The sequence below is a fragment of the Photinus pyralis genome, unplaced genomic scaffold (assembly GCF_008802855.1).
Source record: "Photinus pyralis isolate 1611_PpyrPB1 unplaced genomic scaffold, Ppyr1.3 Ppyr1.4_LG4, whole genome shotgun sequence".
NCBI lineage: Eukaryota > Metazoa > Arthropoda > Insecta > Coleoptera > Lampyridae > Photinus > Photinus pyralis.
The window spans coordinates 45,215,320-45,232,027 of NW_022170511.1; the positions used below are offsets into that span (position 1 = coordinate 45,215,320).

Sequence of the window (16,708 nt, forward strand, 5' to 3'; positions counted from 1 at the left end):
TTTCGCCAAAAATATTATTGCAATGGGATAATTTAGATGAGTTAACTAAGTTTGCAATCCTAATTGTTGTTGAGCTACACTTATTAACTTTCTATAGACACGGTAGTGAATTGTTTAACTTTAGAGCATTGTACAAGTAGGAAGGACGCCTCTTTTCCGAGCGGCGTCGGTGCCGGCAGCGGCGTCGCGCGTGTGCAGATTTCCCATTTCGCGAAAACTTTTCACCGGTTTTCCTCTTAGTACACGTTCAGCGGCCGTCGATTTTGTATACGAATATTTTGTGCCAAATGACGCGCGATTTGTTGACGTAATATGTTCGAAGCAAGAAATGGTAGTTTTTGGTGGCACAACGCGCTTTATTCTCTAATAAGTGCATTTTACAAACACTTGTATGACAGTTTGCCACAATTTTAGTTCCTAAGACGAGAAGACGAGCAGAACGCAAGGTAGTAAAAGTTAGAGAAAAGTTTATACTTAGGTCCCTCCTCCCAATATTTGCACACAAAAAAAGTTGAGATTAAAGATTTGGTATAGATAAACTGCAAACCGGTTTCTTTAGTACACCTATTAAATCTGTTATTAAACTTACTTAGCATCTTATTGTATAATATAAGTTTAAGGCGCCTATGGACTGAAATAAAATTTCTGAGCGGAGTATATAAAGCTGCCTAAATTAGATGGCGAAATAAATGTTTAATAATCGGAGATTAAGTAATGAGATTTTTACTGTAGTGAATAAATCCACATCTTCAACGTTTATATTTTATAAATTATAATTATTATAATTAGAAACATTATAATTTCTATCATAGTAAATTTGTTTTTTTCTGTAGTAAAGTTAGGGGTAGGATGAGGTGTTTTAAGTTTCTTCCCAGTTTTATACGACTTACAGTTATACTTGCAGCTGAATTACATGTCGTTTTTTTAAACGAGATGCCCTAATTTTTATGAATTTTTTTATGGATGCAAAATTTGGAGTAGGTAAGTGGTACAAGAGACAATAAACCTAAATCGAACGATTTTTGAATTATGTCACTCTCTTAGACATTTTGAGCCTCTACAAAATAAATTCTCTTTTATAAGATAAACGAGGTAAACTCATTATTTTTTTTAATAAAACGTAGATACCCTCTCCGCCACCCTTGTTCACAAATGGATTCTGTACTGAAGCGAGTGCTATATCCCTACCTATACCTATACGTAAAATGTACGGTTTGTGTGAAACGAAATGAAAATTTGTGCAATTATAAACATTTTTCATAGTCGGCTGTCTTTTCTGTGCTTTTAGTGAAATCCGTCATTTCACTAAAGCCTAGTTCGAGGCCTAGTCATTTAGTGAAACGCTGACAATTTGACGTGTGCGGTGTGGGCTAGTTTCCCTTCCCCTTATAGATCGATAAGGGATATCATTTATCGATCTCGAAGGGGAAGGGAATCCAATCGCTTGGCCCTGTAAAGTACACTATGCGTTTAATTCGTGAAATGACGGAGGTCATTAAATAACTAAGACATATATGTACTGCATCGTGCTTTTGGCATATAAGAGCTTATGTAAACCTCTCGTCACAGAACATCTGATCCCGGTCTACAATCTATGTTTTTCTTAAGATGCGAGCGACTTCCGGTATAGTATCGTGTCAATGTTGAACGTAAAGAGTTATATATGGTAGGTAATTTTTTGATCGGTGGGTAAATCATTCAGCATCAGGATAAAAGGAACTGTTGAATTTCTAAAAGCTCCTTCATAGTCACCTCGTCGCCTGGGATTAGTTCTCCGATAGATATCAAAATTAACTAAATATCCGGACGCAGTGTTGACGCACCACAGCCGTTCTTCAATATCTAAAACGTCGACTACAACAGAAGCAACAAGCGAAATAATTAACTCTAATTAGTCACTGACTGCGTTGCGGTCGCTTTCCTCATCTTCTGGTGTAGGTAATATTTATTAACTTAACAAATTGTTCATTTATGATTTACAATAATAAACAAAATGAATGAAAAAAAGTGTTTCTAACAAGAGAAGTATCACTTTTCTTCACGATTTTTGATTTAACAATGCGTCACTTTTCTATTAACTACACGAAAAAATAATTTAAAAATTATACATACTCAAAGGTGATATCCATCACTGTTGGGTTTCACGCGGTACTCTACAAAAACTCGATAGAAAAAGACAGTACCTATAGCACGGAATTCAAATTCAAATATTTATTGTGGATTATTTCAAAAGACATCGTCATATACACCACAAAAATTATGTATACATATAAATAAGATTTGGACTAGAATTCAGATTTTAAAAAAAGGTATAAATATCACATATAAGAACTAAATATCACAGTTGAGGGCACGCCATAACTAAAGTGGCTGGTAGCAAATTAAATAGATAACTTTTTGAGTAATTAGGAAATTGTTTGTAGAATTCGTGCGTTGGCCTTTCGTTGTGAACATTATCCTTTGGCTGTGTTGTATGTATGAACCATGGAGTTCAGAAGTGAGTGTTGGTGTCATGGGTGTGCATGGTCACTAGTACCTGTAAAATGTACATCCATTTTGCTTTAAATACTTTGTTACAGGATTGACTGTAGGGAATATTGTACATTGGGCTTAAAATTCTCTTTTGTGCGATGAGAACCCTGTTAACTTGAGATGATTGACCCCACACTATTATGTTATAGTTGATGACCGAATGCACATTCGCGTAATTATTACACAATAGACTGAAATTAAATGTAAATAAATCAGTAGAATGCATTTTCATCTTAAAGCATGTGGACAATATAAACAATCCAAATATCAAGTTTTTGGGAGTATATATTGATCCTAAGCTAAATTGGTCTGGACACTGTGATCAGCTTTCAAGTAAATTGTCAAAAGTATGTTTCTTGCTCAGATCTAGTCGGTTGTTTCTATTGATACTGCAATTGCTGCATATTATGGTTATTTTCATGCAATCATATGAGCTGTGCAATCATTGCATGGGGTCATGCTTCAAACACAAAGCGAATTTTCGCTATACAAAGACGTGCTGTTCGAAACATCTCAAATATTAATTATAGGTACCTAGCTGAGCTTGCTGTAGGTATAAATTTGTTGAACTTGGCATCTTAACTTTGCCCTACTATTTGAGATATTTATATAAATAAAAACAATTGAGTGTTGCCGTAATCTTATAATTATATATTCTTCTAGTAGGTTATCGATTTCGGAACGACGATGGACTAAGTTCCGAAATTTTTTAGTAGCATGTTAAGCCTTGTTAAGTTTAGTACCTACGTACATATTATGTTAATATGATCCCCAAATCACATATGGTTGTCGATAATTATATCTAGGAATTTAGATCATGCGGAACTGTTTAGGTTTATCTTGTTGCACTTGAAAGAAAAGTAAAGCATAACCACTGTTTATATTACAAGTGAAACGTCTCGGTTTGCTGCTTTTTGCCACGTATATGAGACAATCTCTATACGATATTGTTAATATTAGCATTGAATTCAATGATATTAGTGACGTCGCTTAATGTAAAATTTGGACATTATATTTACAAACCGGATGCAAGCATCAAATTTTGCATGAGTCTTCTCGAAACCCTAACAAACACTTTTCGAAAGGCTACCACTTCGAGGAGTTACTATTATGTTATAAGGATTCGAACCCCTAAAAATTGACATTTTGTCATTTTTCTCAGACACTTGAATTTTTACACTTTTTTTCTTCAGTAAAATTTTGCGTGGGTCGCGAAAAGATCTTTAAAATAATACCAAACATATGTATACCTTCCACATTCGGTTGCCGATTGTACATCTAAAGTTATGCAAAGGTAAAAATGACATGTAGCGGTTTTTCGGCATATAATAACTGTGACTGCATGCGCTTAAGACCCGATATTCTTAAAATTGGTATATCTAATGTGCTTAGTATTTAGTACAATTGAATTTGTGCACGCAATATTAGTCTTCCCGCACTTGCATGTCTTACAGAGTCCAGTGGAGCGGCACGTAATTAATTCTCTGCAGGCCTTTGACACATTCGGAATTATGTGATCCACACTGGCTCTCACTTCTTGTTTCTAATTTTTCAACCAAATTAATTTGGGCTTGGAATCCCAGGTCGCGTCAGATCGCTTGTAACCCAAGCACTTACTTGGAAAATAACGCGCATTGTATGCTGGATCAGAGCGTTCTAAAAAAGTAAAATTTGTGCATAAATTTCGTTCCTCAGCAAGTGCAAAATTTAATAATAATACAAGCAACTACGTTAACAAACTTACTGAACTTCTGTATAAAATCATAACATTCATAACAATTTACTGGAATTGTGAGGTTAAGAAGTGGTAATTTACAACTTAATTTATGCATATTTGTTTTTACCTGGGTAGTTTCTCCAGAGGTGGGTTCTTGCTACAGAATATTTTTATCCAGGCTTCGTTGACAAACTCTTAATAAGTTACATCGTCGAAGGCATTCCAATCGTGCCATGGTGACTTTTTTCCTCTGACGTTAATCTCGTATCGTGTACCCTCACACTATTTTGCTTCATCGACTTCATTGGAGTGATGTCACCATCTAAACTGAGACGTTTGATCCCGGCGGATCTTTGCCACACGAAACGGATTAATTAGGAAAACCGAGATTGTTAATTTATTTACGAGTCGAAATGTCAGGAGTCACGTAGGTACGTTGCTAAATATACAGGGCCCTCCTCGTCGGCTGATTTATTAAACCCAGCGGATGCCGAAACAAAGTCTCGTCTTCGTTTTTGGCGTTTGAATTCCACTCACGACCTCTTATCACGCTCGTTCAGTGAAACGTCGGGTTTAAAAATTGATCGAATTAAATATAATAACCGATTTAGTTGAATAAGAATTGGATTCCGTGCTCGTCATCTCTCAAGCGACTCGAGCTTATTCAAAAATTCTATACTCATTTTTCGAAATACAAAACGTCATATTGTAGAGTACCCTTTTGTGCATTCGCGTGTTGTGATGCCAAAAGAAAATGAAGTAGGTAGATGTACGAATATATGCATTTTCATTACTTACCTATCTGTAGGTAGGTATATACATATAATTCCGCACTTCATAAAGGAAACTATTCATCTTACTAATGGAGCAGCCATTGACAACGGACGCGACTCTTTCTAAACGAATAAGCTCTCCTTCATTTTGGCTCGAAGACTACCCCCTAACTCCCGCCTTGATATCGTAATATATATTATTATAATATGGAAATTTCGGGACGGGCTTATTATTTCCGCAGTCACATTTTTTGTTGTATCCGCGCCGCTGTAATCTGTAACGTACATTTTCGGTTAAAAGCGAAGGAATTTTACTTTAATTTATACGACAACCAGGCAAACTAAACAGATCATAAATTTTTGATGATTCGCTCTTCTCAATTTCCATGCTTTCCAATTCCATCAATAAGTAAAAGCACTTTCTCAATATCTTAGAGCACAACAGCGCATGAGGACTTACAAAAGTTGCACATAAATAATTTAGTAAAAAATTCTTTCGAGGAACGTCGCGTTTGTCCATAATTCACAAGAAAAATACGCTAAAAATAGGATTTTCCTTGGGAATACACTTTTTCAGCAAGTTTGGGCATGAATTGTAATAAGAAATATATAGGTTATGTATTTACATCAATACGTTGGGTTCTTAATGTTTGACGAATATGAATGGAGAAATACGATGAACAAATGAGGTATTTTTAAATTAACTCCAGTTTAATTTTCAAAAAAAATATTTGTGCTTCTTTCGTGTTGCCATTAATTAAAAATTTTGCTGATTGCCATCATTCTAATTATTGAGCCAAATGTTTTCATATCTACAGTTTTTCATCCCCGACGACCCAGATGTACCTAAAGCTTTCGGTTGATTTCGCTTTTTTACTGTACAGTGATCGGATCCACAGTTCCAAGCTAGATGAACAAATTAGGACAAAAGAATAATATAACAAATGCAGTACGCCTAGTAGGTACCTAATGAAACATAAACTGCTCAGTTTCTTCGAGCCACAGAAATAAGCGATCGACTGGAGAAAACAGACCTCGAACCCTTACTTTTCTCAAGCTATTTTCGTAGGTTAGCGCTTATAGATGTCATTTTCTCTTTATTTGCTCTCGAATAGAATTTGTGAGGGGTCTAATGACCATTGACTAATGACATTTTTATTGTTATGAATAATTCCGCATCTTCGCTTACGTTTACATTTTATATGTGTTATCTGTCCACCAAGAGATTCTACACTGAAAAACCAGGGTAGCAAGTAATAATTATATAAAACGAGATTCCAATTTTTAACTGCTACACCGCATGTCGTAGAAAATAGGCGTTTTCAATAAATATTTCCAGGGTACAGCTTAAATGTACAGGGTGTAGCACCTAGATCCCGCGGATTATAATTCCTTTACCATAAAAGATCCTGAAAAAAGTCTTATTGCAAAATTGTACACAATTACCGTCGCCATATTTCTAAAAATATTGTTGATTACCAGGGGCGTGATGTATTCCAGTGGCGTATCAAAGTTTCATTTTTTAAATGGAATACCCCATATTTTGTTACTGATTTGAAATGTACTTGAAAAATACTTATTTGTTGATATAACATGTTGTACCCCCAACTTTAACGATTTCGTTGTTATAGGTTACCTTTTTTGGTCAAAATTTGACAGTTCTCGACATTTTTTTAAGAGAAACTATATCGCGCAGGCGGCTAATTTTTGAATTGAGGCACAGTTTAAGACCTCTTCCACAGTCACATAATTTTTTTAGATACTTTATCAAAAAAATGAAATGAATGAATGTCTGGGTAGCCAAAACTTTTTCCCTTACCCATTTTACCGAAACCGCAACGTTCATCAAATCTCTCACAAAATGTTTTATGCAATTAAGTTTTTCATATATGTACTTAGATTCAATTAGTTTATCTAATCCTTTGTTGTTGTAAATTTTCGCAATTATTCGACCTTTGAGATCACGGTCTTTATTAATATGTTATTAGCATTATTTTGAATGTAAAAATAAATTAAATTTTTTAATACATTTTTAAATGAATTGTTACTTAATTGCGCAATTGATCTTTGCTTCAAACCGGTCACACAATTTTATTCAAAACTTAATGTAATATTCGAATTTACATTAATTATTTATGGATAGGTGAGTGCTTTATATGGATAGATTTTTCGAGTTTTGCTACTTAGCAAGTAAACAATAAATGGAACTAGCGTTTTCGTGAGAGGAATTAGAATTAGAATGGTGCAGGTCTTGTTCGGATGTTGAATCCTGTCATAACTTTTACTCTGCTAGCCTCCGCCACCGATATTGCGGACTCCCATATCTAATGATAAAGAAATTGAAAACATTTGTTTATCATTTTTGTTTTATTCACAATACGACATTTTCTATATTCAGTTTTTAAAATTTGCTTCTCATTAGTGTTTTTGTTCTTTAGATTTACTTACGTTCTTTTTACATTTTTAAGCAATTCTCCTATTTTTAATGATATAGTTTCAAGGTCATTCCTTTTCCTCTGGACTACTTGCTCTTTTAACTCCGTATCAATTTTATTTGAAACATCAAAACTAGTCACACGGTTTTATTCAATAGTTAAGTACTCTTCTATGTTACTTTCGATTACATCTTATTTAAGTGGAATGAACGAGTTATTGCCATTAGGTATTTCTTTCAGACCGAACATAGGGAATTAACATGGGAAAACAGTTTTTCGCAGATTGTTGCTCCCCAAATTAACTTAGACGAGTTCATAATGCCACCATTGGAAAGAAGATTTTTTTCCGCGTTTTATGATATGCAAATTATTAACGTCTTATAGTTACACGTTTAATTATTATTTTGCGAAGTTAGGTAGTCAATATGTGTATGTACTTAGTTTAAAAAATCACGGTAGTCATGAAAACAAGGTACGATAACTGTCAATAATTTTAATTTGTACTTACTACAATACTTACGATGTATTCCATTGAGGAAAAAGTGTTTATTGTAAAAAACGTTTACGGCGGTATAGTGGTACCGCAGAGTGCGACATTTCATGAAATTTAATCAAACTTTTATTCCGTCAATATCGACAATACGACAGTTTTTCAATATGACAATTCCGGATGCTTAAATCTACGGGTCATGGCTACATGATTTTCTGAGTTCATTTTATTTTGAGAATTTTTGATAAAATAATGAGAAAATACAAATAAAACTTAACTAATTCGCATTTAGTTAGATGGGAAAAAAATCTTCTTTCCAGTGGCGCCATTGTGGACCCTCTAAGTTAATTTGGGGAGCAACAAGCTGCGAAAAACTGTTTTCCAATGTTAATTCCCTATGTTCGGTTTGAAAGTATTCACCCGGTGTATAATTGTTTGGTGTATAATATGTTTGAGAATAAATCGGCTTTCACTACAAACGAGGATATCAACCAGGGCATGAAAATCCGCTACCACAACAACCTCACTGTACCTTCGCACAGCACAACGCTATTTGAAGAATCACCAAAATTGTATGATGATAAAGCTATTCAACCGTCTCCACCAGAAGCCAAGAATCTGACCTCTCTTCGCCCATTTAAAAGATATCTAAGAAAGTTCCTCATTGACCACCCATTTTACAGTATTAAAGAATCTCGTCAATTCATAAGACGATCTGTGTATTTCAGTCTCCCGTTATTGCACGTATTTGTTTGTTATCTATTTATTTATTTATTTTTGTGACGTTCCCATACTCTTATATGTAGTCTATATGGAAAATAAAATGATTGTATGTATAAGCAATAACTAAACATAGGTAGGTTTGCGCCCTGTTGCATTACTTCTTGCAATTCTTTTATTTCTCAATGGAATTATCTTGAAAAATGTTTGGGGTGGACAAAATTTTTTAGATAGTGTGTTGAAGGTTTAATCGTTACGTATAGCAGTTAACCTTAAAATTATCACTCGATAGAAAAAATGATAGGATTGTCAAGAACTTGCATTTTATTTTAATTTGGACAATATACAAGTGCAACATGCGGTAAATACTATTTTCTAGATTGCACTATTCTTAATTTGATTATATAAAATGTATTAAAAAACTATGATCAATACCGTAAACTAAAACAGTATCCTCGAACTTTAGTCGACATCATCGCAAGACTGTATTTATTTATCATTAATTATTAGTATTTACGCTAGTGTGAGTTCCATACTATTAGTCTAGGTGCCTTTCAAACTTTAGGACTTATAAGAAAAGTTTTTCGGTCTCCGGAACGTTTCTAATTAGTGGAGCGCGTCAGTTAACGCCGCGCCGTTATTAATAGTGCATAATACGAGACGAGCTTAATTTGTAGTTTTGCCCAACAGAAGAACACCCTTAACAAGATATACGGGCGATGCTTAATAGTGCTTTTCGCAAATTTTACTAATTAGAGTTCGACTCTATTGTATATTATGTTTGTATGTGTAGTGTATGGTGTATATATGTCTTTTCGGATTGTAGTTATAGTTTACTAGTTGTGGAAGTAATTACGGGGGAGGCCTTTGATATTAAAGACGACTTCGCTGGCGGTCTACTAGTTTGTTAATCTGCCGTAAACCCTCATCAGTTTTGCTTGTCTCATTGATTTAGATTTAAGGAAAGCTGACCGTTAATTGAATAGATGGACTTGAATATACGTAGACATCAATTCACCTACAACTTTGTTTCCTTGGTCTATTAATCATCTATGTGTCGTGGCTACTGTACTAAACTACACATAAAAACTTCTTTCTCGTAACATTCGGCGCAGTATTGGTACCCATACATTGGACTAAGAAAATTCCGAAAGAATTTTTGTGTTTCCTTATAACACTTTGTATTCCCCATGCACTATTTAATGAGAAACTGTGTTGATAGTTAATTAAGTGTTATACCTACTTTCGACTTGTTTCAAAATTCGTATTCATTTGCCTCTATAATAGTACCTGCTCGCTAATTTCGAATACTATTCTGATGGTCCGCAATTTTTTTCTTATAGGAAAAGATAAAACGTATAGTTTTGAGGAACAAAAGCTAAAATTGATACTTTTCTATACGGAATAGTAATTATAATCGCTGATTGGCGGTTTTCAGCCATTTCCGATTTATACTGGGTATCGGAAATGAAAACATCTTGTTTGGCGATAAAGTAGCACTCCGAGGATACTACATACAAAATCTACTTTTTTTTACAAACTAAGTATATAAGTACCTAGTCGTACTTTACAGATTTGTGTGCTCCCACACATTATCATAGTTAATGCTAATGTAATTGCTACGTAACAAATAGTTGAGATTAAAAAGCAGCGCTCCATCATTAATTATGTGATACCTTGCTGTCATATAGGTAGTACAGTACAAGCACACTGCAGCAACGAGATGCATTTAGAAAATTTCACGACTATAGTTTTGTACATCATAACGGCAGGGTGCGACGCTGGAACAGTCGAACATTTGCTCAAAATAATTGACCAAGAAACGAAGAGATCGTACAACGTTCCACTTCCGACAAACGCCTCCAAATTTGTGCCGCATTCCAATATTTATACCGGTATCAGTTTTTTAATTTTGATAAATAGTGAAACGAAATCTCGGCAGATTATGGCACGTTCGATCATATTATAGTGGGCTGCGGAACATCTGGATCTGTTGTAGCGAGCAGGTTGAGTGAAGACAAATTTCGAAAAGTTTTGGTTTTGGAGGCTGGTGGAAATACAACAGAATTTTCAGATATTCCCGGAATGATGGCCTACCTCTCGGGCTTGGAGCTTAATTGGAATTACAAAAGTGTGCCGAACGATGAAGTATCTTTAGGTGAGAATTTTGACATTCTGTGCAAAATACCACATGCAGGTTTCCAGCCATGGTAAACAGAAGTAGTGCTATTCCTAGAGGCAAAGTGCTCGGAGGAAGCGGCACCATAAACGGTCTCGTTCATACCAGAGGAAATAAACGGGATTACGATAACTGGGCGCGTCAGGGTAACGTTGGTTGGTCCTATCGTGACCTTTTGCCGTACTTCAAAAGGTCGGAACACTTCGTCTGCGAAGATTCACCTTACCGTGGAAAGGGCGGGTACCTGAACGTGGTACCTTATAATGCGCGTAACTTACAGCAAGAAATTTTTTTTGAGGCCAATAAGGAATTGGGCAGAGAGAAGATTGATTACAACGCTGAAAGTCAAATAGGTTACGGTAATGCGCAACTAAACACACTTAACGGACAAAGACATAGCTCTTTTAACGCATTTCTGAAGCCAGTTTTAGACAGGTCTAACCTTAGAGTATTGACTGACAGCTTTGTAATCAAACTCTTGGTCAAACAAAAAAGAGCTTACGGAGTTCTTTTTAGTCAAAACGGAAGATTGTACGTAGCCAAATCACGGGGAGATGTTGTGCTATCGGCTGGGACGTTTAATTCTCCCCAGATACTGATGTTGTCAGGTATAGGCCCAGAGGAACACCTGCAAGAAATGGGTATACACGTTGTTGAAAACTTACCTGTAGGAGACAACCTAGAGGATCATCCCGCGTTCACACATTTCCAGTTTCTAACAAATTATACACAGCCCAAACGCAGCTTGGAAGATTTGGTAAAAGGTTACGTGTCCGGTGACGGTTCTTTAACCAATCCTCTGAGTGTGTATGGTATGGCTTTCCTATCGACCAAAGCTTCTAGTATACCCGACTATCCCGATATTGAAGTAATCTTATCAATTTTTCCGGGCAGAGAAACCGAAAAGCCAGACAACTTTTGGAATCTGGATAAGGAAACGCTTAAGATATTGGGCACAAACAGTGATTCTGCGAATACGTTGACCTTTTTTGTATTCTGCTTGCACGCGAGGTCGAGGGGTTTGCTTCGATTAACGTCAGCAAATCCTTTTCATTATCCCACTATTCGCTTGAATCTACTTTCGGACGCGGGAAATGAAGATATAGAGACTTTGTATCAAGGCATCCAAATGGTGATGGAGATGACGCGCACAAACTCATTCCGAAAAATCGACACCAAACTGAAGGACATCACACTCCCCGCTTGTAGCCATCTTGAGTATCTCTCTCGTGACTATTGGTATTGTCAAATTCGCCATATGACGACTAGCTTGTTTCATCCCACTGGTACGTGCCGAATGGGACCACATCCTAAAATGGGAGCGGTTGTTGATCCAGAATTAAAAGTTTTCGGGGTGCGTAATTTGAGAGTCGCCGATGCGAGCATCATGCCATCTGCTATTTCTGGCCATCCTAATGCTCCTACCATAATGATTGCGGAGAAAGCGGCGAACTTAATTAGAGGACTTTAACGGAGTAGTATTAGTAAGCAAAATTTAAAACCAATCCGATTCAAGATTACAGACATGGATATTATAAAATAGGTAGTCAATAAAAATACCTATTTCCTAGATTAATGTAACATTTTTATTAGTTGACAGTTTTTCTCGTCTAATTGCTAGGCAACAGATTTTCATTACCTAAACAACCCAAATTTACTCGGTAAAATACAAACCTCTTGTGCAATTATAAGTGATTAATGTAACAAACAATCTAAAGGTCTATCGGCAATTTATTTCAAGTTTATTAACAACATTTTTTACGTGCGTTAATAACTGTTCAATTTATAACAGACTAAAATTTGGAGGGCTTTGGTTGAGTAATTTTATTTGTTGAGAATTTGAACTGGATAAGGCGTGGCAAATATTAATTAATAAAATAATTGTTAGACTAAAATAACATAGAATTAAACAGGCTTTGATTAGATACCAGGTTCAATAAAATTGGCTCAATGTGGTTATTTTTGTGTTAAGCTTCAAACTCGACCGCATACTTTAATCCGACAGTATAGGTATTATTGGTAGTTCTCAAATTCAAATCTTTTTATAGTTGAACTCTTAAACGGTTAACAGATTCATAATTTTGGAATGTTTAAATCCAAAATGTACTATTGCTAGACTGTGGATTTTTCCGGTTTTGTGCATCAAAGGGATTACTATACAGGGTGATTCCTATAGTACCTGCCACCGTTTGGGAGCGTATAGGGGGTGCCTAGGGGAGTATTTTGATATAGGACACTTGGGGTCGGAAATCTAAAACAAGGGCGCCAGAACCAAATTTATCTTCTGGAATTTCACGCCTGTATGTAGGCAACCCAACCGACCGACGTTTCGCGCGGAGCGATGCAGAGCGAGTTAGCGCGAGGAAGCGACATGGGAGGGAAGGAGGGAAAACGACAGTCAAAAGCAATAACGTTTTCAAGTGTTCAACGTGGCCACCGTTGTTCTCAATGCACTTCCTACATCTAGCCAACTATTATTATACTATTGCCATAGTGTTTATTCACTTGATACGTGTCGTTGCAGACGGGATTTCGTGGGTTTAAACAAAATTCTGATCAAGTGTCAGCCACAAATCGCCGCCTGAGATCGCTCCGTGTGCACCGCCGGCCGGTTGGGTTGCCTACCTACAGGCGCGAAATTCCAGAAGGTAAATTTGGCTCTGGCACCCTTATTTTAGATTTCCGCCCCCAAGTGTCCTATATCAAAATACTCCCCTACGCACCACCTACACGCTCCCAAACGGTGGCAGGTACTATAGGAATCACCCTGTATACATAAATCACCATATTTAGGAGAAAATAATGACTGTACTCTACCTATACCCTGTATGTAAATCATCTTTAATAGTTCACACCATTAACACCTACATGGTTGTTTTAAAGTGAACATTAAAAACAAATTTCCTAACCACTTATTTGGAGATCATTGGAAATGATAAAAATGCAAAATACCGTTTCTTTAAATGTTCCTTGCCTTTTCAATCTGAATTAAAGTTTTACTTCTTCCATGAAAATATGCATAGATATTAGATATATACCTACATTTATTTTTAGTGCAGATTGAGTTATTTTGTGTTTTTAGTGTGCGATAATAAAAAGACAGTCGCGATAACACAACAATTAAAGACACTTATAGCTTAATTAGTCAATGAATGATTACCATTGATTATTTTTTAAATTACAAAATATAATAGTGTGTTGAATTAGTAGTAAACCTAAACCCTTAAAGGGTGTTTGACAAAACATGAATGCAATCTGCAAATGAAAATGTTTTTTTTACAATGCTTCTTGAATAAATTATTTCAACAGCACATCACTAATTAAGCCACAATCACCAGAAAGTCATCCTTGATTTAGGATTTAGTAAGACGTGTGTTTGTCACGTACTTCAAAGATGTCTCGGTTCTCAACATGTATATAATTTAATGCTAGTAGCTGCCTCTCCGCCCTATAAGAGATGAATTTCCCCTTAATGAATCTTAGTTTGTCTATTTAACTTAATTGCAGTATTGGCATGCCATTCTACTGCAAATACCTGTAATAGCAATTTGACTTTACTTTAATTAAACTCGTAGATACATAGTGCGAGAAATTGCATTTCGCGTTCGAAAGGGTAATATCGCACCCCCACCCATCGCCGAATTTTTTGCATTCACCTGATTCGTCGACACGCAAAATTGGCAAAGAGATGAATTCGCCGCGTTTAACCTCACTTTTCAGGACGACTATCTCATTAAAATGTTGAATTGTAACTTGTGAATCCTATTGCAACTGTAAAATCCTTTCAATATAATTTATGGTTTGTACTTATAATGAGAAACGGATTTATTTCAACTTATTGTTCAGATAGCCCACCTCACTATTAATCAGAGGCCTGGAATCTTACGCGTTTTGTATATTGAAAGTAGCGACCAAGCACATTTTTCTTTCTATCCTTCTATACTCGTTTAAGCTATACAGGGTGTAGAAACGAATCACGTACTATAAAGTAATTACCAATGAAGTACCTTTGGTGCGCAAACCAGTTCTATACACTGTATGATTTAATTTACTGTAAACTGAAAGAGTGAGACTTTTTATACATTTTTAGCGCAACACAACCAACGCTTATATTCTCAATTTTCCGTCATCTGCCTGTCTGTTCCATCGAGATCTCGGCCTCTAGGCCATCAAGAGACTTCGGGTTTTCACAAATTGATTGCTGCATTTACAGTAATGTTACGTCGCAACACCCATGAGTGGATTTTGAAACATTTTTTATATCATCTTACAAGTTGACGTTGTTCCATTGCTTACAAAATCTGGGTGACCTTTGAATATATGTATACTACAAGCGTCCTTTATTGTTCTCATTCCTTCCCTAAAACTGTAGATCCCTAAACTGTCTATCTGATGCGTTACTACAGATCTTGGGTTTTGACTACCTATACTAAAATACGGCGAAATGTTCTACTGTCAACTTAACAACCTCCACATGCATGTTGTGGGGACCAAGACGGGCAAATAAGTGCCCACAATACATATACGAAAACGAAAATATGTAGAAAAAAATTTTGCTGCAGCTTCTGTATACCTATATTTGTATACATATATTCTATTAAGCTATTACTAGTCAACTTCTGGTAAAACTACACGTGGGCTTCCGAAAAGTCTCTACTTACCATTTGTTTTGAATAAAGGATGCTTCCGAGTAAAACGAGATACTTAATTATGAAATACAACCTAAATGGAGGCTGAAAATCTTGTTTGTAAGTGGAAGTTTGGTTCCTTCACGTTAATTATCCACTTAGTTTTATGAATAGAAGATAAGCAGTGAGTAAATGAAATTTTCTTCAACTACTCGAAAGAGCAGACAATGTAAAGGGATTTATGTTTTAAATTTTATCAGGACAAGGTCCTTGTGAATACTTAATTTATACCGCTACCTGGGTACACGGACATATTTTACACGGCCCAATATTTACGCACGTACTTCATAAAATAATGGCGGGCTCTTAATTTAAGCCTATACATACAGACATTAAACTGGAAATATCAATAAAATCTCGCAATAATGACAAATTACCCATTTTCATGGCAATATTGAATTTGGAAAGCTAAACTTTATGCTTCATTAATCGAATGAATTATTAAATAGTAAACCCGAACGGTAATAACACTTTTTAACTCGGAGTCTCTTTTTTCCATTTATAGAACTTTAACTTTCTGTATAGACTAATGAGTTTACGCCTCGAGGTTCCAATTGCGAATATCATGGAATTCATAATTCCAGAATCGGCTTAAAGACGCTAAAAATATAAATGAGAATTCGGGACCATATGGTTAAATAATTGATGGCTTTGTACGATTTCTCTATTAACATTTTCAGAAGGACGAATATTTACTAAAGCGAAACATGTTTGATACGATACGCTTCAGTAACTTAACAAAATTGATTGGACAATTATTTTAACCAAAAGCTTAACGATGGGCTTTTAAAGTTTCATTTTAATGTCATTCTTTTGATGTGACATAGGTAATTAAACGAACATAATAGTATCGAATTGAAGACGTGGTTGCTGCGATAATTCGCACTCTAAAAAAATTAGTATCTAAGCGGGAATGTTTTGTTCAAAATGCTGATATGTATGGCGTTATACTTTTTACGTTAAAAAGTAAAAACCATTATGTTAACTTATTTATTTTCACGCTGGGAAATACGAATGTAATAAGCGCGAGAGTTAATTTGCCGCATTTATTTAATTTCTATTTAATCGAACAAAAACGTCTGTTCTACCACTTAACCCCTCATAAACTAAGTCTGATAGCTCAGTCAAAGGAGGCGTTACATCATCATCATTAGATAAACTACTCGATGAATTG

The 16,708-nt window shown here is 35.6% G+C and overlaps 2 protein-coding genes across 4 annotated transcripts in view; both read left to right on the forward strand.

Annotated features, from left to right (window-relative positions):
• Nucleotides 1-253: 253 nt before the first annotated feature.
• Nucleotides 254-16,708, forward strand: part of LOC116168307 (insulin-like growth factor-binding protein complex acid labile subunit) — an 85,614-nt gene continuing 69,159 nt past the window's right edge. For all 3 annotated transcript variants that reach the window (XM_031484051.1, XM_031484053.1, XM_031484052.1), the window contains exon 1: nucleotides 254-446. The gene's annotated coding sequence lies outside the window, so the exon portion shown is untranslated. The remainder of the gene's footprint in view (nucleotides 447-16,708) is intronic.
• Nucleotides 10,391-12,317, forward strand: LOC116169183 (glucose dehydrogenase [FAD, quinone]-like). Its single transcript, XM_031485211.1, has 3 exons — nucleotides 10,391-10,562; nucleotides 10,610-10,825; nucleotides 10,873-12,317. Exons 1-3 carry the CDS (start codon nucleotides 10,391-10,393, stop codon nucleotides 12,315-12,317), a joined length of 1,833 nt encoding a protein of 610 aa, XP_031341071.1.